The sequence below is a fragment of the Trachymyrmex cornetzi genome, unplaced genomic scaffold, assembly GCF_001594075.2.
Source record: "Trachymyrmex cornetzi isolate Tcor2-1 unplaced genomic scaffold, Tcor1.1 scaffold99, whole genome shotgun sequence".
Taxonomy (NCBI): domain Eukaryota; kingdom Metazoa; phylum Arthropoda; class Insecta; order Hymenoptera; family Formicidae; genus Trachymyrmex; species Trachymyrmex cornetzi.
This window is the reverse complement of record NW_017300343.1, coordinates 1,953,993-1,979,547: the sequence shown is the minus strand read 5'-3', so window position 1 is coordinate 1,979,547 and position 25,555 is coordinate 1,953,993. Positions and strand designations below refer to the sequence as shown.

Here is a 25,555-nt window from a genome sequence, read left to right as displayed (position 1 = left end):
TGAAAACTTTATATAACATATGATTATATAAAGTTTTCATCTTGATTTAGAGTATGAGAGCTAACCCTTAAAATCTTTTAGAGTATTTAACTATCATCCTGTATAATATTCATATTTAAATATTGAAATTATTACAGAAAATCAATATTTGGATAATCCATGTCCAGATAATTGGCGGTCTATTGTGTCGAATAAATTAAATGAATATCTGACAAATTAAATTTTGTGACGCTTGACACAATATGTAATTAACTAATTAATTAATTAACATTATCGCAATGTTTAAATTTTACGAGTAAAGTTATTCATTTTCCTGTGTCATGTAAATACAATTATACGAAAATACTAACGCAATAATATTGGCGAAGATAAAAAGAGTGAAGAAAACACAAATTAAATATCGTATATAATATCAAATAACGTACTCGTACCTCTGCACGATTGTAGCCGGAGATTTTGACGAAGCTTTCGTTGCAATAGACGATCGGGAAGTCGACGATCTGGGCGTTTGCTAGTAGAAAACTGCTGTCAGCTGTGAACAGAAAGAAAGAATAAAGAGTATTATCCTTCTGCAGTATAATAAAACGTGACACGAAAACATACATTTCTCCTCATCTTGCTTTTCCTCTTCGAGTCAGATTTTGAGTCAGTATCTTTTGTTCACGATTTTCTCGTACCGTTTAACACTTATACATATCACTGTCTTACGTCAAAAGACGTGATTTTCGAATTATTGCCATGAATGAGTTAAAGATAACTCTTCATCAATTATCAAAAGTGAACTAATTTAAGTTCATAAAAAATCATCAAAAACATAACTAAAAAAAAGTGAATTTTTTAAGAGTTGTAAAATAAAAATAATAAAAATGATCAAATTAAAAATATATGTATAATCTTTTTGTTGATCATTTTGTTAATATTATTTGGTTAATTATTTAATAATTTTCTGTCAAGCAATTAGTTTTTCCCTCTTTTTTAGAATTAGTTTTTTCCTCTTTTCTAGAATTAGATTTTTCTCCTTTTCTTAATTTTTTTTAGTCGTGTCACTTTTAAAGTAAGGAGGCAAATTATCTATCATATTTCTTTTTATTTTAGTATTTTATTTTAATATATTCTATAAATTGTGCGATTTTATACTAAATGAGAACTTCTTCAACATTACATTTATATTATGTGAATATAATGAAATGTTTCGTGATGGGACAGATCTCTCTTTCTATCTCTCTCTTTCTTGTATACATCTATATTACTTAGCTAATGGGTGTCCCACAAGTTTTTCAACGTGCGCTAGAGTCCATTTAAAGTTTCTCGATAAATTATAAGCGAGAATTAACAACGGAGATACAGCGTGCTCGGATCCAACGGATTTTCGCGAAAACAGAGCAGGACAAAGAATATAAAGCGAGCCATGCTTTATCGTACTTATCTAATTAGTCGTCGTATAATTAGCGTTTAATGAGCGTCGATTTATTTGCCAATAACAATAAGAGCCCAATATTTAAAACGGCGAGAATCATATTTTCTATCAAGGAAAAATTGCTTATTTTACATATTAATAGTAAAACGCACAATAAAATAACAGTTTATGTGACGACCATAATTAATCATGTCAACTTATTAATAATAGCTATGATATGATATCAATTATTGATAATTATAGTTATACATATTTATAGTAGATATGACTTATTAATAATAGCTTATCGCAGCATAGTTAAATCAGCCAATGTTAGTGTCTCTATATCCATATCATACAACAATTACAATTGTTATCGCAATAATTTTTATCATACTTAAGGTAAATACGTAAAAGTATTTTTCGCGGATAAAAAAAATGTTTGGTGATATTGATTAAATGATGCTATTTCAATTCGCAAATGCTCATTTGCGATGTGGATGCATTAGTAAGTTTCATAGAATTTAAAATACTACGACGCAGGAATTTGAGAGCAATGCAAAAAGAATTGTGACATCGAACAAGAACACGATCGTTATTTCACCGATTCCAGGTATCTTAAACCTTGAACAAAGACAATTATCTAACCTGGAAATATAAAACACGGATATTCATTCGCTAATGGTCATACAGTCAACATCGTCGCAATCTACAAAAAACGACCAATGAACAACGAACATAATAACCAAGAGTTTTATGTTTCAATTTTACAATGCACATCAGTGAATATTGAAATAAAATTGGAAATTATATTTACAAGATAGAGACATAAATAAACGATTCTTTTCCCCTTTTTACGAATAATTAATTGTAAATGAAATATATTCGAATTATATTATAGCATTGGTTTACAACGTTGAGTTCAGTTAATGTGCATATAATATAAAGAATTGAGTAATAATAATTAAATATCAATCATAGAACATTATTAATTTAATTAATACCATGTATTATTATGATTGCACGAAATAAACCGATCTATAGGACGATTCAAACTCCCTGGTCAAAACTTTAAACGATATTACTACAACGAAAAATATCGGATCAATATAATAAAAAAAGAAATCTTTCATTGATCATTAATGAACATCGTATGGCAAAATTCCAAAAAAGAAATAAGCTAGTTAAGTAATAAATATGAACTTGTCTAAATTCCCTTCTCCTCTCGAGGCTGTATTTTTATCCGTCGCTCCCATTCTTTACCAGGTTCTCTCAGAGGGAGTCGGATGCACTCTTCCGAGCGTATGATCTCTGAAGTAGATCCTGTTGCATTCAATGCATATATTGTTCCTATATATATAGATATATGCATCTATTGTATGTGTGTGCATATATGTATATAATGTACCGGGTGTGCCCGCAACATTCGCAACACGAGCTGCTTGAAGCTTTCAACGATTCTATGGAGTGCATTCGAGAGGATACTAGATCAAAAGTGCCTCCTTGTAACATCATCGACCTATTCTCCCTTTCCCTCACGTATCTTCATCCTTACTGTCGGAACGAAAATTCTCAATGAGATTTAGTTAGTCGCATTAACATAGATTTAATGCGGTGCAGTCATTCGACGTGCAAAGAGAAATATCCACTGGAATGATTTATTGCTATAATCTTAGAAGATATTACAAGGATTAAAACTTTTTATTTAACAAATGTATTGTTTACTATTATAGTTTAAATAATAAATTATAAATTATTTAATATAATGTAATGTATAAAAAACATTGAACTCATGAATATATACATATACCCAAGTAGAAAACACAAACCAAAAATTAGTCAGAAATTGGCTAGGAATTCTAGTTACTAGCTAGTTTCTGGCTAGTTTGACAGGCCAGAAAAACTGTTCATAAAATACTGCCCAATATTTTCAGAATTTTTACTGGACAGAAGCTGGACAGAATTTACTTATTATTTTTCTTGTTTAGTTCCTGACCAAAAACTGATCACATGAAATTCTGTCCAGTATTTTCCGAATTTTTACTGGACAGAAACTGCCTAGTATTTTATTACTATTTTTTCGTGCACAGTTTATAGCCAGTAACTGGCCATCAAATAATAGTCAGTATTTTCTGGACAAGTTTTGAATAGTTACTGTCTAATTAATCCAAGAAAAACTATCCAGTTTCTGGTTAGTGACCAGATTTTCTTTGAAATTTTTCTACAATACTTTATATATACATATAAAGTAAAATTTGTTTTGTGAATACATTATGCATAGACTGTCTATAAATAAATATTTGTGTTTACTTATTTCTTCATAGAATTTATTCATTTAATATATAGATATTTATACACGTCCATAGCAAAAAATTTTCACTTTATACTAAATCACAATTCTGATACACAATACAAAATGCACGTATTTAACAAATAACTAATAAATAATTATTTAAACAATTATTAATCTCATACGTTACACCGAATCTTCTTAAAAATGATATTTCTTCTTTAAAACCTACCATTTTCAGTTCAAAAGTTTTATAATAAAAGTTAAGAACTCCGATTTATTGACGTAAATTCTTTTAGAATCGCCAAATAATCATAGTTCATCGTAATTACAAACTGTAGGTGATAGATTGTTTTTCACTGCTGGTTTGTAATTAATTACCGGTAATCGCTATGTTTTATCGTCACTGCAAATATTTTCTTCTCTCCGGATCGTGTAAACAAAGGTATAAAGTAATTCCTAACGATGTATGCATGAACGCAAATGTTTTAAATGGAACGTTTTATTAATACCTATGTGAAGGAAAATATGTGTTTATGGAAGTCACGTTTTATATACATATATTCCTTCCTTTCTTTTCTCTCTCTCTCTCTCTCTCTCTCTCAAACTATTATTGATGTCCTTTCAATATCAGTGAGGCTGAAATCAGACTACGCATTGAAGATTGAGACTGAAAATTGAAATTCGAAATTTGATCAATGAGGACAAAAAAATTTTAGCTTTTTTGTTTTGATTAGTCAAATTTCGATCTTTCAATCTTTAATCTCAATCTTCAATGCATAGTCTGATAGGCATACAGCCTAAGCATGATTAATTTCAATTATAATTTAAATTATAAATTGCATTTATGCTTTATTTTGTAATGCACGAGAGGTAATGCGATCTCGCAACTTTAGTTACATTTATATTTAATCATCTTGTGTGATCAATACTCGTTCCATTGGTGAGTAAATCACCATTACTTCAGAGCACATAGAGAGACAAAGAAATAAAGATTAGCTGCGAATACTCGTTATGTATTAAACATGAGAATGCATTTCCGTAGCAGTGTATGTGTGGTAAATTTTGATGTAACGAGAGCCCTGATTGTTATATCAATAATCACTGCATATAGCTATAGCAGCACTAATTAGTAAGTAAATGTGTAAAGAACTTTACGCATTTATTAATTAATAACTCATACTAGTAGTATACACATAAGGCTGTAGCACGTGCAATAGTATTATTTTGAGGTGTATGTACACAGGTGCCTCTAGAAGTGCAGCGATCTGTGCTAGAATATATAATCAGTAAACTTTACGGAAATTATTACTGTATCTAATTTATTGCTTCACGTCGCCAATTCCCATTAAACCTATATTGGAAAAAGACTTTTACGATTCGGAAATCTGTGGAAAATGTACTATCGCACTTCAGAGAGAGTTTGATTGTTGAATAATATTATTATCTATTATATTTTCTATTTATTATCGTCAGTATTTACTGAATTGGTATGATTCTTTCAAGCGTGAATATAAGAGTTTTGCCTTGTTCCGATCGGAATTATACCCGCACCGACGAGTAATGTTCAGATCAATCGGAGTTTACATTGGAAGAGCTCCAATGACGAAAAATATTCATAATTCGAATGCGGTCATTCCTTTCACAGTAGTGACGTTACGCCATCCACGTAAACGCCGACGCAAGTCATGGACGTGAATCAGAAATGCTTTTAATGGACTTTTCTACTTAGAGGCCAATGAAATGCAACCGATATCTCTCCTTCTTTCTATAAAGCCATATCCTTCACTTGGATATTGGATCGAGATGGAAAAAAATGCAGAGAGAGAGAGAGAGAGAGAGAGAGAGAGAGAGGAAGAGGTGTGGGTGTGTAAAACGAAGTAACACAAAAAATTAGAGGACATTCTAGACTTATTGAAACACTTTTTCTCTACAAACAAAGTTCACATTAGTGACAAATTGAAATAAAAGAAGGATCTTTACAGTAATTTTTGCACCAATATATAAAAAATTATTTTGTAATATATTAAATACACTGTGCATATGAAAAGTAAAACATTATCGCTGTACTTTCAAAAAATAATTTAAGAAATAATTTTAAGGAATAAAAAGAAATATTTGAAAATATACGGAAGTCAGATAAGACGACGAATTAAAATGATTGCATGTAATCTTACAATCGATCGATCAGATTGTCGACATAGTTATAATTGAACTTTACGACGCATGTTATTTTCACGCGATATGATATATGATATACGTAGTTCAGCATTTTTATTAGGTACTTTACATATGAATGAATTACAAGAATTTATTAAGAGAAAAAACTAAGATGTGAAATACGATATCTCTTTTTTTCTGTTTAGAGTTACATTGTGTGTTTTATTTTTGTGCTAACTCTATTTGAATTACGTCCGGCAATATGTAAAATTTTTACGTGTAATTATAGATATTAAAACGTTTTATTTTCGAAAGAAAAAGAGACAGAGAAAGAGAGAAAGAGACAAATAGAGAGAGTGCAGAAAAATTGCGGAGCTAGGGCGGACGATTTCAGACCAATTAATGCTGCTACGATCCCGAGAGGAAGTTAATTGAGACGAATGATACGACGAAGAGAATCGAAATTCGCTGTGAACCACTTCGGACCAGGCAGATCAATGAAATGCATTAAAAAGATTTAGATTACTAAATCTATGGATAGTGTGTGTGTGTGTGTGTGTTGTGTGGTTCAAAACTCCGACGCCATCGCGTCGAGCAACTTTCGAGCATGAAATAAATTTCAAGACGAACAGAGAGTTTTCGAAGAATTAAAGAAGTAACGAGGTAATGGCACAAAAATGTTTCAAAGGGTTGCCTTTAAGACATTCTATTACCTTCGAGCAATGCGCCATATGCCTGCGATTGACAATTTTTGTTAATTATTTTTTAGTTGACAAAGAATTTATTTCGTGATTTATATTGACCTCTTTCGGTAAAATATCTCGTATAATTCAGTCATTTGTACTTTCAAGAAAGAAAAATATATTAGAAAAGAAATGAGTATACAGGGTGTCCCGACGTTTTTTGCCAATCACTTTTGTGTAGATAGAGCTGACTAAACTGTCGAAAAGTCGAAAAGTCCTCTACCATTTTGCAATTTTCGCAATAATTAACAAGATATTATTTACTAAAAATTGCAAAATATTAGTTTTGAATAATTTTTTACTCAAATACTATTAACTTTACAGAAAAACTGCAAGAGACAAAAATTATTTAGTTTCTTCTCATAAAGTTTTGAGAACTTTTTCAGAATTTTTTCAGAATTTTTTAATACCGTATTTTCTCATGTTGGTAAAAATAAGAAAATGCAGTACTAAAAAGTTGATAAAAAATTTTGAAAAAATTCTCAGAACTTTATGAGAAGAAAATAAATAATTTTTGTCTCTTGCAGTTTTTCTGTAAAGTTGATAGCATTTGAGTAAAAAATTATTCAAGACTAATATTTTGCAATTTTTAGTAATCAATATCTTGTTAACTATTGCGAAAATTGCAAAATAGTACAGGACTTTTCGACTCAGTTTAGTTCGCTCTATTTACACAAAAGTGATTGGCAAAAAAGGTGGGGACACCCTGTATTTAGTACAAAAATTAAAATTTATTAAAAAATTTCATATGAAGTTTATCGTACTTTAAACGTTAAAAATGTTATTAATGTTATGAAAAACTTAAAAGATTTAGTATATGTTAAAAATAAAAATTTTTTTGTTTATTTTTTATTCTAAAGTTAAAATGAGGACGATGTTTCGACAACACAGTTTACCTTTTTATGAGAAAAAATATATATGTATATATATATATTGAAAAAAATAATAACTGTACCAAACATTTTATTAATATTATTTTACCCAATATTTAACTATTATTAAGTAACTATTATTAAACTGTTTCTTTAATGTATTTTACGCGCTAGACAAATCTTATTCTCGTGTAGTTACTTTAACGTAGAAATAATGTGCGCGTGAATATCCATTCGATACTAACGCTTTATGAGCAAATGGCAGAACATGATACCAATCCATTAGTAACGCTGTCCGATAAAAGTATCCAACGTATAGCTATTAGATTTTCTAGCCTTCTTTTCTCGCCATTACTCGGCACATGCATAAGATAAAATACAACGTCTTTCAGAATTTCTTGAGTCATACCGGGCAGAGAAATTTTCGTATATGTCACTATAATCTGTATTTGTATAAGCCATTAATCTACAATAACTTCCGTTGTAATCTTCTTCTAAATCTGAAAACAAATTTGTGTGCCTGTGATAGCCAGTTGCCCTTTTCAATTCTAAAGACACACGCATCTCAATAAAACACACACACATAAATTCTCTTCCTTTCGAATGAGATGGATTACGAAGCAATTTTAGAAGCATTTCACTGCAAGATTTCTTTTCAGAATATCATTTATTGAAAAAAATGTTACAGAAAAATATGTAAAAACACATCATAAAATGTAAAATTAAGCAAGATTTCGTGACCTTAGAGTTGTTTAATAAAAGAGCTATTTAACAAAATCTATTTATCAAAAACAGAGAAAATAATATCATTTGTCTTAACTAAGGTCGACAGGAAATATATAGTATAATAAACAAATAAAAGAAAAATAAGGAAAAATATATCAATTCTAAGTCTTCAATCTCAATGTAATTTTTAAGAAAGATATATATTTCATTTCGGCAATAACCATATTTTGTGATTTTTATAGAGAAATACTACATGCGCAAATTTCTCGTTAGGACAATGTATCGCATTGCGATGTATATTGGATTCCACGAAAACACATACTATGCAAGCTTTAAGATAAATCCCGATGAAACCACAATAACAAGCGCCAAGACAATCGGGCAGTGTTACAAGATTTAAAGTACGAACAAGACTTGCTTCTGCATTACTCGAAAAATTGCGTGATACTTTGGCCAACAATCTCGAATCCATTTGTAGTCTTGTGAAATGTCATAGTCATAGCATATAAACACGTACGATAAATTGTAGTACTATTTCCTTTGGGAAATACATATTATCAGATAGTTGAACTTGTCGCACAGTTTTTTCTAAGTAAATCTTTATTACTTAACACATATAGAAAATTTATTACATGGAAATATCCAATATTTCATTGGAAAAATGATAAATTCTATTAGTCACGAAAACCTGACTTCGCGTTTCTAACATTAATATAGTAAATCAGATAATTCACAGTGATTTAAACAAATACACAATCAACTAACTGGAATAATCTCTTGATCGATTTGCCCTTTTTTGATTGTGGTCGCTTTTGCGTAGCACAATACTGTTTGAACTTTGAACTTCGGACCGTTTTACCTCAAGATAATTCAAATTAATGAATAACATTTTATATATATATATGTTACTTCATTATAAATAAATGCTAAATGTATGACTAATGTCGCAATATTAGAAAAATGTTATTAAAAAATTAATAATTTACAATAAAGAATTTATAAATAATTATTAAATATTAATTTGTGTTTCTACATTATTATAACAATTTCGGTAGAAAATACGCAAATCTCGATAAAAATATTTTAAAATATTATTTGATCCTACTTTTATTTGAATTTTATTGTTTAAAACTTGCACAAAGTTTTATCCAGGTATATACCAAGCTGCGATCTTAGAAAAGAAAATATTTCTCTCCTCTCTCAGAGCTGAATATTACATTGTCTTAAGGGATTGTGAGATATTTTATATTAACTTTTTATCCAACTTACAACAACATTTTCTTCAAAGAAAAATTTATTTCAGTACTCTGTATTGATCAAGGATTCGATAACTAAAAGAACATATTTAATATATAATAAAAATATCACACATAAAAAGTACTTAGAAATTAAGTAACAAGATTAATTACAAAAATAAATTATTAAAAAATTATAGCAGAAATTACAAGTAGCAGATTGCGTTTGATTTTTTTACGAAACTCACACATTCTGAAAAGATAAATCGATCGAAGTAATTTCTTAATTGCAATTAAAAGAGATCACATAAAGGAACCACATTTATAACGCCCACTTAAAATGCCGCGCGAAAGGCCAGATAGTGTTAACCCTATCAAGAAAGTAATCGTTATTTCATGGTTCTAACGACCGCTTATGTATTACATGAGTTATCTATCGCTTATGTATTATATGAATTATCTATCATTTGAGCAAGGTGCATAAGTGCGACATTCCAATTCATAGCAACGACAATATCATTATGATGCAGCGTTTGTAGCAATTTCTCTGATATGCTTAAAACTGAACATTAACGTTTGACTAATACAGAACATCACTTCCGAATTAAAGTCCGCTTATACTAGTCTATTAATTAGCCATTATTATATACTTTATGTACTTTTTATTTTTTAATAATGACAAATGATACTTCGTGCAAATTTGTTTTAATCTTACAAAATATTAAACCTTTAAGGCCCGGTTGCACCAACGTTACTTTGATTTTAAGCAAGAATTAAAACTCTTTCTGTCTCGTTTTAAAGCGAAAGAGAGACAGAGAGAGTTTTAAACCTTGCTTAAAGAGTCAAAGTAACGTTGGTGGAAACGGGCCTAAGAAAGTTAAACCACAAAATAAAATACAAAAGCTTGAAATTAAATGTTATATATTACAACACATGTTATCAAATTTATCAGTAATATAATAATTACGATAGCTTTAAAATTTTATGTAATCAATACAAGGTATCAGATTTATAAATTGATTAATAATAATAATAATAATAATAATAACTTTATTGAATGCAGTGATTAACACCAGAAAACAATAATACATGATATAAAAACAGTTAATCCTTATATATAATTATTTTAGTGCTTCAAACGCATCAATCCGACTGCCACTAACCTCATGCTAACCTCTTGCTCTTTATTGTGCGAAAAAAATGCGCGCCAATCTTAACAGTCGCTAATTGTTAAGAAAGACGGCAGGAACACTCTTCAGAAAACAATTACGCACGTAGTGATCGTGTCTGATGGTCGACAGCAAGTAAGGTCAGGTCGACCTTACTTAATCTTGATTCGCACGCGAGTAATTCTCGCGACCGAAGTTAGATCAGGTCAAGGTGCAACCAGTATACTTGCACGCGCTTACAGTTGGTCTTAACATACGACAGCTGAGTTTTTACATTGCGTTGAACAAATATCGGCCCACGTCCGCAACTCTCAAGCACTCAAAAGTTTTTACGATTCAGTATCAAGATAAACTTGACGTGGTAGTTTGTACTACACTTCAGCGAATGAATTGTTTGATCTGAAGGACATTGTTATGTGAAATCAAATTTTTGAAAAAATTGAGAAAAATATTGTAATTGTAAAGTTTTATTCACAAATAAAAATTTTTGAATCTACGAACTATAACAATATTGTACTTTCATCCATCTCGGATCCATATCATGGCATGAATTTTTATCCAAGATGCGCTTGTACACGATGTACTTGGGAATGAATTCATGTACGCTTCAGCTGCATTAAAATGTATGCTTGAAAGAAATATAAATTTCCTATACAGATCTGTTTCTATGATTCTGATTATGCGGTACAATCGCATTATATTATAACAAATTGAAACATTTAAAAAATATTAGATCTTTTAATATAATTTGTGATTAGATATCAATTTTAATATAAAAAATGAATTAGTTTAATGTCGCAACGCGAAAACGGGCCAATTAAAAACGTTCGATAATATGTCGAATAATGAATTAATATCACATTCAGAAATATTTATTAACAATAACATTGTGTCAATGTTATTGTTGAATAAATATTATTTCGCATAATATTAGTGAACTTTCTTCAAATATATATTCATGTATACGTATCGCCTCGTTCAAGTTAGTAATAACATTACTTATTAATAAATATATAAAAATATATTAAAATAAATTATTATAATGTTTTTCTGATATTTTTCAGCTCCGATCTTTCATATTAACACGCATTCGTCTAATTATAGCTAGGCCTTTCTTTCTCGTGTAAGGATTTTCTAAAAAGCATCATGCTTAGAAGACATTAAAAGTGATTTTGTTGGAAATATTTAAATAGTTTATCGTGTTCTTTTGCAAACGCAATGCATCACACACACATAATTATATTTTCTATTAACATAATGCGGGCTTACGTAAAATATTATATTATTATATACATATACTTATAATAACATAATGTTTTGCAGAGCAATCATATACAAACCCACACAAACACACACACAGCAATGCAGTAACACGCGAACGGTCATGATTTACTTTATTCGTAAGATATAAATAATTAATATAGTAGACGAAAAGATTATATTATAGCTCTCCATCTACATTTTATACGACTTGGTTAATAATCAATATTAAGAATTTAACGATGACATTCGCCAAAGTTGTTTAATCGATTCATGTTGATTTCTTTACTGCTTACGTCTTACTGCTTAAGTTTCCTATGTACCATGACTCTTAAGCTATGGCACATAAAAAGACGTAAAACATTAAAACGCAAGTAGTAAGAGAATCGATCATCATAGTAAAGAACGTAAGGCAATAACTTAAATAGTAGCAAATCCAAAATATTGATTTGCTTATTGCTTATGTCTTAGTTTTTTGTAAACTATAGTCTTTATCAATATGCTTAGTTAGAAGGTTACATTCACAAAATGTCATACTTTGCATTGCTCGAAATATATACAGTTGAATAGAATGTTAAATAATGAACAAAATACACCACAAGTATACATATTATTCGTGTGATAATACGTGCAAATATAAGAAGAACGAGTATAAGAATGTATAATTAATGTCAAAATGTATTTTGGAAACCTTCTAAAAGTAAAAATGTGTTATAATAATGTCGACTATTGTGTACTGTACCATATTAGCGCCATTGATGTAGCACGGCGTGCTATTAAACAAATTATTCCATAAACAATTACTAAAATTCGTTATCTAATAGCAGAAATATTATAAAGGGCTATTATACAAAGACCGTAACATTATCCTCTCCTCTATCATAAATATAGAAGGATTTCTTACTAGAAAGCTGTGCACTTATACTGTTCAGCATTTACATAACAATTATCCTTATTCGTATTATATTAATTATAAATTATTAATTACTACAGATAATTCGGTTATTATAATAAAGTGGTGAGAGAATAGAGAGAAAATTGCAAATAATAATAAAAACGGTATTTAACATTAAAGCGGAAATATTACTTGAGCGCAATATGACATCATACAATATATGTTATTCAATTTGGAGAATAACTATATATATCCTTTGCATGAATTATTGCTCGAAACTTGAGAACAGAGAAAAGGCATGACGTATATCATTGTGGGAACGGATGATACATATTTAATGAGCATTAAGTTCTCCACGAGATTATGAAATTAACCGTCATTTTTGCCAGATTATCTCATTATGTACATATTATATACGTATATATATAACTAAATGAATTCTTGGTGTAATAATCTTTTATTACTTACGTTAAATTGCTTCGTATAATAGAGGTTTTTCGACCTCTATATTAACAGCAATTATTAAGCAAAATACTATTTCTTTCTATATATATAGTATGGGGGCATCCCGTTTGCCTACAAATAGATAGCCTACAGTATCGTTTAAATACATCACTTTTGCCGACAATTCGTTTGTGTATAAAAATTATTGCCTACAGCTCGACTGCCTACAGCTCGACTGCCTACATTTATTTTTGCGCACAAATAAAAATTTTAGAAATGGAGTTACATTTGCCTACATATTATTGTTTACAAGTATTATAGCTAACAGCTCGATTGCCTACGAGCGCTTTTGCGCACAAATAAAATTTTTGAAGACGAAATCACGTTTGCCCAAATTTATTACTGATGACTCTCATATGAGGACGCATAAGTGTTGGTGATTTGCGTACACGCCAGGCGGATAATCTTATTATTACAATATTGTTGAACAATATTGAGCATTCAATTTCTTCTCAATATTGGTTATACATCGTTTTTCCAATATTTCACCAATATTGGGCAAAAATCGAATCTTCAATATTGGGGATAGGAGATCCCGTTTGCCTACAAATCGAAAAGAAGCTATCCCTATGATATGATTCCTTTCTATAATTCTTCTTCAGAAAAAAATTTGATGTTATCTGCATAAAAATGGTCATAATAATTGTACAAAAGCCACTAAAGCTCTACTTAAAATATTACACTTTTTTATTCTTAAATATTTTTCAACAAATAAAATGTGTAAATTTATATATTTTAACTATTTTTCATTTTTATTGGCGATATATTTTATATTGAAAAATAATAAAATACTCAAGACCTCACAAAGACTTTTTATTATATAAATAATAAAGAGTAAGACTACTAAATTTTTTGAATAATTTTAGTGCAATGTATATTTGGTTTTCTTTAAGCTCCATCAAATGCCATCGCGATAATTTTTCATCGTGCGAAGTGGAAAAGCTCAAAAATAAGATGGCATTAAGTCGCGAGGCGAAGTTGATCGCATGGCGGAGTCTCGACGCTATCACTTCCTTTTGTATCCGGTGCGTTATTACGACGACGGAGCCACACGTCTGCGGATTGCAGAATTCGAGACGGTGTCCCAGTTTGAACGCAGCTCTCCTCTGCAAAACGCTTATACTCGATTTAATATCGTGACCATAAAGAGGGTATAGAATTCGGCATCGTCGTGCATTGAAAGAGTGAAATAAATACGCTCTAAGATTGGAAAAATCGTAATCGCTCTATACAATAGAATTTACTGGGTCAAAAGAAATGTTGTTATTAATATTTTTAATTATTCCGTTTTTAGTAATTTCTGACAGAACAGATTTTGTTTTTCTTAATAATCATTGGTAATAGAATTTATCCGAAAAATCTCTCTGAATTTGCACGTTTTATCAACACTATTTATAAAATGGAGCAATGATTTATTTATTTTTATTCATAGTCGAAATACATATGTGACATTTCATTTGTGTAACATAAATTACAGTTAATTTACTGGTATGAAGAGAGAAAGAGAATGAGAGAGAGAGAGAGAGAAAATAAATAGTTGGAGATAGGACACTTTTGTACTCTGTGCAGAAATGTAATCCACTATTTTTCTGGCATGAATATATGCGACTGTGCGACAGTAACAACTACATCTTCGAAAATGCAAATTTCATGTTTTCCTAGAGTGAAGATATGAAGAAATCGCTCGTGAAATGTCGCAGTACTTATAATTCAAATCTTCTCTTATAATTTCATTTTATGATTAAGAATTGTGCTGACAATACAAACACAGCGTTGAGAGAACGTGTATATTATTTTTGATATGCAATCGTAAAAGTAACTTTGTTCTATGCATATGTATGGATTAGGAAACCAAGTTCCAATGATCTTGATTTTGGCATATGTTGTCAAGATCATGATCCTAAGTGGCCTTCAAAAGATTTTAGTCGTCGCTCATTATTTATTAAAAATATTAGTAACAATAAAAGTTAATTATTTTTTTTTTATTTTCCACAGTATAATATTTTTGCATAGAAAGTTATAAACCGATGTAGAATCTTTTGCTTTGCATTGTAAAATAGATGCAGTGGATTCCACCCCCTCCCCCTATGAGGAGCTCCACTATCAAAAAATTAGACACATAAAATTAGACCGCCCTATGGGCGGTATTCATAGTCTGTTCTTATTTCAAGTAATATCTTAAGACGCTAATACGGTCCTCTGATTGGTCCGTGACTTCTTAAGACTGTAGTTAAGACGGTCTTAAATATAAGATCCGACTATGAATACCAGCCATAGGTTTGGGTTGAACCTCGCTTCGCGTGGAAAATTGTAAACCCATATAAAACGAGGTTTCACAAGCAAAGCGAGGTTCAACCCAAACCTATGTGTTAAATTTTTTAGTAGTGGTGCCCTCCTCCTGCAGCGGAGACGGAATCCTCTGCATCCACGCAAGTTTCATATATGAGTTTCGATTTTTCACGCGAAACAAGATCCATATATAGATATATACAGATACATACATATATACAGAATGGGCCAAGATAAATGATACTACCGGAAATTATTCAACATGCAAAAATATTATAAGTCGGAAATAAAATAAAATTATTTCCTATGATACTTTTAGATATAATCAAATTTTTTGTCGAGTAGGTATGTGTGCATTTGTTTAGTATACGTATATACGTATGAAGTTCCTATGAGAGAGAGTAAAAAAAATTTGGAATACATGCTAGATAAAAATATTTACATATAACTTATTATCGTAAAGTATTTTAAAGTCTATGTGTTCAAAATTATAACATTAATTAACAGAGAAAATACATGTTATAAACAAATACAAGTAAAACTTCGTCGTACAGCAAGCGCAATGTACACGCAGTCAGTTTCCTAAATAAATATTTATTGTCTTCAACTATATTATACCAAACTTTATTGTTAAATTATACTATACAGTCGTGGGTATGTATATTACACACTAGAAATAAATTTAAAAAAATATCTTAGTATTATTTATGCTTTGTCACAAAGAAGATCGCCAAATAGAGATATACGTAAATCTAAACTTTATCTAAAATCTCGTGTTAAAACGTGTATAAAATTTTAAACAGAACTAAAGTAAACGCAATATATTTAAAAAATCTCATTACAATTGAAAAATTCGATGTAATTAATGCTTACTTACTTATTTTTTTATTAACAATTATTTGTAAAGTTCAAATTAGAAATTCAATTAAATTCATAAATTAATCTTTTCAGTTTAAATAAAATATATATTAATTAAAGTATCTTTCTCTCTCTCTCTCTCTCTCTATATATATATATATATATATGTATTGCATTAAAATATATTTAATTATAATTACAATTTTTTAGATGCTTTGAATTTTAAATGTTATATATGTTTTAGCGTTTCGTGTCGTATTCCGCTCGATTTCGATCGATTTGAGTATATCACGACCTTCTAAATTCGTCACTTTTCATGGTACAGGAATTTTCGCCGCACGCGACATCGTCCCCTCGCAAAGACTTTTCCCGAAGGTTTCTCGCGCTTTATCGGGGACGGCACGCAGTACCTCTCTACGGGTACCCCCTAGCTTATACCGCTCGTCGTAAAACTGCAACGATTACAGATGATTTATCGCTGAGACGCGCGAATCGCGTGTTGTTGCTTGCTTCGTTTTCCTTAATATGCGTCAAGACGTGAATTCTCTCGTCAATGTCGACCGCATTCAAGGTTGCCTCGAGAAATAAGTTGAAACGCTGGCGAAACTTGTACGAATCGTAGGAAGTTTATATGATCGAAATCACGCGTTCACGTGGATCTGTATGCTCGATTGTAACGTGATACGATCACCGGTCGCTACAGTTAAGTTGTCGTAATGTAATTACGATACACGCCACTGATTGCAAATGTGGATAAAGTGACTATTCCTCATAATTATTGAGATCTTAAGACAATTTTCTGATAGAAATTCTAAGTACCTATTAAAAAATATAAATTACATATATTATCCTTGTTATATGTAATTCATATATTTTTAATCTTTATTATTATACATCTTTATTATTATCATATTCATTAGATATTATTTCAAATACACGAGCGCATTAGAAACTAGTGATAAATATCAGAGTATATTTCTTTAATCACAAATTTTAAAAATTGATTGAGAACACGTTCAAGAGAAACCTTTTCCTCTCGTACAAATCCATATTTATAAAAATGTTGAAAATATACAGCATAGTAAAAATTACGTATACTGAGAAAAGTGCACTAAATTTTAATAAATATTATATTTGTTTGAAGGGTACTAACTTAACATTTACTTATGGTAAAAAATACTTACTAATTAAAAAAAGAATAGTTAAACCAAATTAATGATTCTGATACAAAATATATAAATATATGTTTACATTTAGTAAATATTTAGCTAGGACTATTCGAACAAATATTTATTAAAATTTAGTACACTTTTTCTCTCAGAATATCATATTAAATTAAATAGGTACGTACTATATCTTTCTTTGGAATCATACATGCTTCAGTAATAAATCCGGTCATGATCTTTTACGGTTTTAAGGTCGAGTGGTAATACGAATGCATATTTTATTTTAACGCCATACTTTATCCTTGTGTAATGTACGCGACAAAGTTTGTGTATTATTTCATGCTTTGGTTCTTTCTTCTATAAACTGATTATACATATATATATATATATGTACAAATCAAATTTGTAATCGTATATATATATATATATATATGTTAGATTTAAAATTATAAATAATTTTCATTGATACAAATTTAATTTATAATTATAATGATTTAAAAAATTTTCTAATTTTATAAAAATATTTATTTTTTTGGAATATTTCGTGAAACTTTATGTGGATAGTGTATAATACGAGATATCGTTCTTAGGGAACATTAGATATCAACATTTTTAAGGAACGTGTACTTTCTTTTCTATTAGATAAGATTGGTGTAGAGTATTGAAAATTTCAAAAGGAAGGGCGCGTCGGACCGATTTTACGATGCAGCTATAGCAAGGGTGTTATGTATTCATCTATCGTCTATTTCGGGGATTCACAGACTATCGCAACGAGTTCAAGGAAAAAGTACAGAGAAACGATCTCAATTTATGTTCGCTGCGGAGACACTGCGGTATTGCGTGTTGAAAAAACATGATGATGTCAATAAAGCAACAATTTACAAATTAAGTAAATCTGTACAATTTTCTTAGTATCGTACTTATATACAAAAATATGCATGCGGAGATCCAAGCCTTCGTTTACATACATTGAGAAAAAAATGCTATTGATTCGATTAAAATCTATATTACGGGCTATCATTAACATAAGTAATTAATTCATGTATATTTTTATTGACGTAAAGGCCTTGATTATTGAAATAATAATTTATATCTTTATGTCAATAAAACTATACATGAATTAATCACTTATGTTAGTGACAACCCGTAATACAGACTTTTATTGAATCAACAGCATTTTTTTCTCAGTGTAGAGTATGTATAAAACATCTTGCAGAAATTTGAAATGATCTCATTTAGCACTAAAGTATATTATGAGAATATGAACCTGAGAGTATATCGTAGAAAGGTTTGGAGCATAAAACAAATAAAGTTAAAGTACCTTCTTCCTTTAACATGTTTTTCTTTCTTATTAATCTGTCTCGATATCTTTTAGGATAATTTTATTTAAATAAAATATTAAAAAAAATAAAAATTTATATAACGTAAAAGTAAATATACATATACATGTATGCAAATTTAATAAATAATTAACTATACAATTATAATTTCTTATTTATTAATTAGGTATATTTGTATAAATTTTATCATTATCTTTTTTTTCAATAATTACTATTTCAATAGATCTCGTGTAACGTGAATTTTTGTAAAAGACTCGATAATGGATTCATATAATATTCTATACGATATCCTTTTTGAATCGTAAGTTATACTATTTATATTCCATCAATATTATACTTTTTATACTGTCGCTTTTAGACTGTCGTCAAACATCGCTTTTGCTGCCAGCTTGCCGTGTTCATTCACCCTTCGACTGTTATTCGCGCTTCTATGGAATCAGAAATAGTACAGGATCTAAAGAAGAAGAATTTATGTCAAGTTGAAGGAAGATGACCTCAATAATTTCAACAGGGTGACGATATCACCGAACTATTGTCTATCTTCTCTCTGTCTTTTGCATCGTATGATATTTTTCGAGAAGAATTTTATATTGAAAAATCGACATCGCGTGTATTTAAATAAGTTTTCTTCCAACAAATGCAAGATTTCATAAATCATTAAACGCGAATGTATTGTATTTTAACAATGTGTTAAATTATCGTTATTTTATTAATATTTTCGTATAAATTGTAACAAGATAAATTTTTTTAGAATTATTGCTTATGACTTTTTCATCATTTTTTTCCTATTCAAATAAAAATAAAAATACTAAATAAATATTGAATTGTAGCCATATTCCATTTGATGCAAACAATGAAAACTAATATATAGATACGTGAAAATAATAATCATTGCGTAATATTATTGTTAAATATATATATATAATTTAATTAATATTTTATATTTACCAATTATAATTAGTACAGTTTTATCCACATTGAATAATATTGTTATATATAAATGTATGATACAAAACGCTGGAAAAATTGTTAAATGCGGTCGAAGAGTGTATCTCGGTGAAGATAAAATAGTGTAAAGCTGGATAATTATATACACGTTCCGCTGCAAGCACCATCGCTTTTCATGTACGCTGACCGCGTTCGAGTTAATTGTAGGCATTTTAACGTCGCTGCGTCGTAATTTTTAAAAATATCTGCGAAACGAAATTTTCGTGCTAGCGAATTTTTACAAGCGCAGATAATTGGTCGCTTCCAATTACCGCGGTACTTCGCGATGTAAATATATTCTCATTTTCCAGACAGCATGTATATCTAAAATTGGGACGATGTTTCAAAGCATCATTTAAACACAAATCTTAATGACGTTATTATAGAATGTCTTATATCTCGATTTTAAATATGTGTGCTATTTGAATTAATCTCTCTCGTTGAAAAACTTTATCTTTGTATTATTATCTCATCTTTACTATTTTAGGAATATACAAGTTCAAATTTTAATATCATTATTAACTTTCAAATCAAACACATTTGTATACAAGTCTTAAAATAGATAACTAAAAAGATCACCTGGTCAATAGAAATTGAACGATGGATACCATTATCTGTATCTATTATTGAACAGCTTTTACTGTGCGAGAGGTCAAGAATTCTCATACGGAAAAAGAAACTTCAATAAATAAATATCTTTTCATATCGTGTTCAAAGTCAGAAATAGAAAATTGCTAAATAAATAATACTCAATTTTATTTTGTACGTATTTCTTTTTGCTATCACAGTTTCACTGTATTTCAAAAAAGCGTAAAAATAATTATAATTACAATATCTACAGTTTAAAACAAGAAGAAATACAAAGAAGTTATATTAAATTATACAATTTTAATTTTATTTTTATGTAAATGTCATGTAAATTTATTTATGTAATACATACAACGTTATTTGCTAAACACTACGATAAAAAGTTCCTTTTGGAAGGAAAAGAAACTAAATAGAAAAGTCTTATGTTTATGCTATTCCTCGTTGTCGAGAAACACTAAACGTAAAGTTATTGCGGACCAAGTTTTGCAAATTTACGCTCCCGTCAATTATTCACCTGAGTAGCCCAGGTTCGACGTCGCGCAAGATAGATTTTGTTCTCGTTTCGAGTATTCTTGATGCAAATTTAAACTCTCCCTCGCTGTTTCTGTGCACACACATACGTAAAGAACAGTATGCCATAAGTTCCTCTCACCTAGATTTTCGATGCACGTCTTCCGTTTTGGTTTCTTCCGTACCTATTTTTATCTCGAATGGAAAGAAGTCCTTTCCATTCGAGCGTTTTTACCTTTAAAGAACTTTAGAACGTTCCTATGCTGAAAAAGTCTTAATGCAATATCTTTTACTATAAATGCCGTTTTTTAAATTTTGTTTAGATTTCTGAAGAATTTTTTAAAATGATTGTTTAATTATAAAAATTTATTAAATAAATGCCTAATGTAAAAATATATACAACTATCTCATCGTAAAATCTTTGAAAGTTACACCACAGTATGAACAATTCGCATGAACAATTCTTTCTTTATCAGTAATGTGGAGAGTTTCAATATTTATTGCGTTCAAAGAACGGTGTAGTGTATTGCCAAGTACTACTATAAAGTTTTCCTTCATAAAACAAAGAAAAATTCATGGACTACAAAAACGAAAACGAACGAAAACGATTGGCGAGTGCATTGTATACATAGGCAATGCGTGCAATTTCGTTTTGCTACGAATATCCGCCAGTTTGACCCAATAACCTAACAGCGTCGAAACGCAACGGAAGTAACGCCGCAGCGAATCACATCCGACGTTCTCGCGCCAACTTGTTCCGATATCCGGTCAAATTACTGCCAATATGCTATTGACCTATCAAGATTACGAACTGCAGCCTGCACAGTTTTATGACTTTGAGATTCATTTAGTGTCTTTTTGTAAATGATTACGCTCTAAACATTCCATAAAAATTTATCTCTGTCGGAATATCGTTGTGTAAATTCTACTCTGACATTTACGATTTTTCACAGTTAGCGACAAGGTTTTTACGATAATCAATAATTCCATATACCCTAGTACACACATTGCTATAATCGAGCAATCTGACAATGAGATTGTACAACATGATGTGCAAACGTGCAAATTTCTTAAAAGCAAGTGTGCACATTCCGTCATTCTGAATATTGCTCTAAGTAAAAAAGGATGAGCATATTAATTTACTTAATTGAGAAAAGCAATAAATTTTCAGTAATTAAATCTTTCTAAGAGTAAGAGAGATAGAAAGGATTAATATTTTTCATTCTACATTTTTACAGAGAGAATGGAAGAATATGGAGTGTAGAAACGTGTTAATTTTTCTCCATAATGTAATTGGGAAAGATTGAAGAAATCTCTCTCTCTGTCTCTCTTTCTCGAGGAAAAGAGAAAAGCCGCTGTTGCACTTTGATTAAGCGAAATTGGTCATTTAGCTAATTAAATAATTGAAAGATACACGCTAGATTCTTTAATTTCATTCTCGTTCTTTAATTCTTTCCATTATTTTTAATAAAATTTGAAGAACTTTGACACGCTAATTAAGTGTCCAATTTGTAGGATAATAATAAGACAATTAATAATACATTTACAAGTAATAAATTATAATCTGTGTTAACTTGTAATTGCCGACATAGAATTATCAATACGCTAATTGCATTCTCTATTAAAAAAGGAAAGGCCTCTTTTTGCACGTAAGGTTAAATCAATGTCCATCGCGTCAGGTGAATGAATATTTGAAGCAATCTACATCGTGACATGAGTGACTACTGTCACACTCCCTCTCACTCGCCCCTATTTCGTCACTTCAAAATTTACATAGCTGCGAGAAAGCTATGAGAATAATGCACGGATTAATCAGAAACGGTGCCACTTGGACAAGTGACAATGTTGAATATGTACGCTACATGTTTGAATAGCAAATACACATTGGAAATTTCGCACATTACAAATGCCAAAATGCATATAACGATTAAGAATGTAAGAATAAAGTGAAAATATAATGGAAAAAAAAATCAAATTTATTTGCCTACTACAAAAAAGTCTGAAACTATGAGAATATAATTGTTTTTGCTATTTATAACGTTAAACATTTCCTGCCTACAGATAAGAGTAGTATCTAATCCATTACAAGTCTAAAAATATTAATAAAGATAAGAGTCTAACAATTCATGTTATCTATTAACATGTTTAACACACATTAATTTACCACGACTACATTTGATCTCGGTAATTAGATTTGTTCTAAAATTTTGGCTTGGCTTTGTTCACATTCATAAATTTGTCACGAGCAATCGACGATTGACACTGAATGTTTTATACGTTGACAGGGATTGTCAATACTTAGATTGACAATAAATATCGATCGTCCGAGGATGTTAGGGTCTCAAGGGCCGTCGACTCGTGGCAGCTGCTTTATACCCCTTTCATTCTTGTCGTTCGCTTCAACTTGTTCATCCCTCCCTCTCCCGCTTTCTTCTCGTCGTCTTTTCATTCTCCGATTTCTCTCGTGCTCCGGGCGATTCTTTCTAAAAATAGGCGCGCATCGAATAACGAGCTGGGGGTGGCGGCAGTGGCGGCGGCAGCGGCTAAGGCTGAAGTTTGCATTGTGAACGCGTATAACGGTGTATATGTCCCCCCCCCCTCCCCCGCCTTCTCCCTACTCTGGATGTAACCGTAGATTTGACCCAATGACCCAGCGGACGAGCCCGAAAAGCTACGGAAACGCCCGAATGGATTTCATCCTCGACCCCGACTCACCGTGTTCTCACCCCCTGCCTCTCTCTCACTCTCTCTCTCTATTCGGAACCAACTCTATGCTCCCTCACATTCAATCCCTTTATTCCGGTTTCCTGCCCGGATAGAGGTATCCTTCCCTCGCTAACGCTGATCGACTATGCACGCAGGTATAAATATTTCGTTGTTATGTCACGTGTACCGCGGGTATCTAATGAAACAGCATATGATATGTGGCGCTTTAATGCGTCATCGACAGGCTATCTCACGTTATTTCGGCGATATCGCACAATGATTAATCTTTGCGGTTGTTTTCCGGATAATCAGACTGAGCGAACTGTCGCGGTAATATAATGTATCATGAAATTATACGCGGAAGCCGCGTTATGCGAATGCGCTACCGAGCTCGCATACCGGGGTCCTCCGAGTCCTCCTACGAATTCTCGAGATATCTTCAATGCAATTATGCGAATCCGTATAACTCGTTTGCGATATTAAATGGAGCGTGATAAATATTTGCATATCTCGATTATTTAAAGATATATCTATTGTATATATAAAAGTGTGGTATATTCATACAGATAAGTATATGAAATATATGATCCGTCTCCTCTACTCCTCTTACACTTTTATCGCATTAAATTTTAGAAAGACAAATTGTAAAATAAATTTTATATTAGTTTTTTTTTCAATGAAATAATTGTTTAACAGAATATATTTAATAATAATAATATTAATGTTAATATTAATGTTAATAATAATATTAATAAATTAATATTAATATTAATGTTAATAATAATATTAATAAATTAATATTAATATTAATAATAATAATATTAATATTAAACATATTGTAACAATTAAAAGAAACATAAAGCACGTGTTTATGATATAATTTTATTTTGAATGATGTATTTCTTCCTTTCTCTGTTAATCTCATGTATTTATGATATAACTTAATTTTAAATGTTGTATTTTTTCCTTTCTTTGTTAATCTACAAAGTTAGATGGATAAAAATCAGTGTAAATACACTTTGACTCGCGATAATGTAAACTGTGTTGCATGATCCAATATACATCCACATATATCAAGTTCAGATGCTGTGTGTTGTTTGCGATATATGTATAAGCACATATATGATACATGCATACAAGATACGTACGAGATACGTTTACCGTGACAGCCTATTTCGTCTCTTTACTCTCGGCAGTCTTCCAAGCAAGAAGATATCGTAGAATATCTCTCGTCTTGTGTATATAGAAAAAATATCTAGATAAAGTAACAAAAACATTATTGCATTTGCGTCACTTGATAAAATGCAATGCTTAAACGAGTAATTGGACTAATTAAAATCATTTGTTTTATCCTAGAATGCACAGAATGTACACACATACTAGCAAATAAATTCTATGTCGTTTATTTTATCACGTATAATTTTTGTGTTTCAATAAAAAAAAAGAATAAAATTTTATAAAGTTAAAATTAGTATTATATCCTAAATGAACATATTAAATATTATATATAATATAATTTTTTTAAAATTTCTTATTATATGTGCGTATTATTATATATAAATAAATATTATTATGTATACGTACACAAACACTTATATAAACATATAAAATTTGAATATATAATTAAAAATTTATTTTAAAATGTAATAAAATTCATCCACCTAACAATGTCGATTGTATATATATATGTCAGTATCTTATAACTGATAAAGATAACTATGAGAACATGGATCATTTTAAAAAACACGTATCGATATCGCCCACATTTGACGTTTTCTACGTTTTGTTACATATTTTATTCATTCTATTCTGGGTACATTCTATTCTGGGCTATATTCTCTCGGCAGTTATTCTACATGGC

The 25,555-nt window shown here is 30.2% G+C and overlaps 1 protein-coding gene across 2 annotated transcripts in view; it reads right to left on the bottom strand.

Moving 5' to 3' along the window:
- Nucleotides 1–25,555, bottom strand: part of eag (potassium voltage-gated channel protein ether a go-go) — a 57,859-nt gene that overhangs the window by 24,777 nt on the left and 7,527 nt on the right. For both annotated transcript variants that reach the window (XM_018521720.1, XM_018521721.1), the window contains exon 2: nt 432–532. In XM_018521720.1, coding sequence (XP_018377222.1) covers nt 432–532 — 101 coding nt within the window. The remainder of the gene's footprint in view (nt 1–431; nt 533–25,555) is intronic.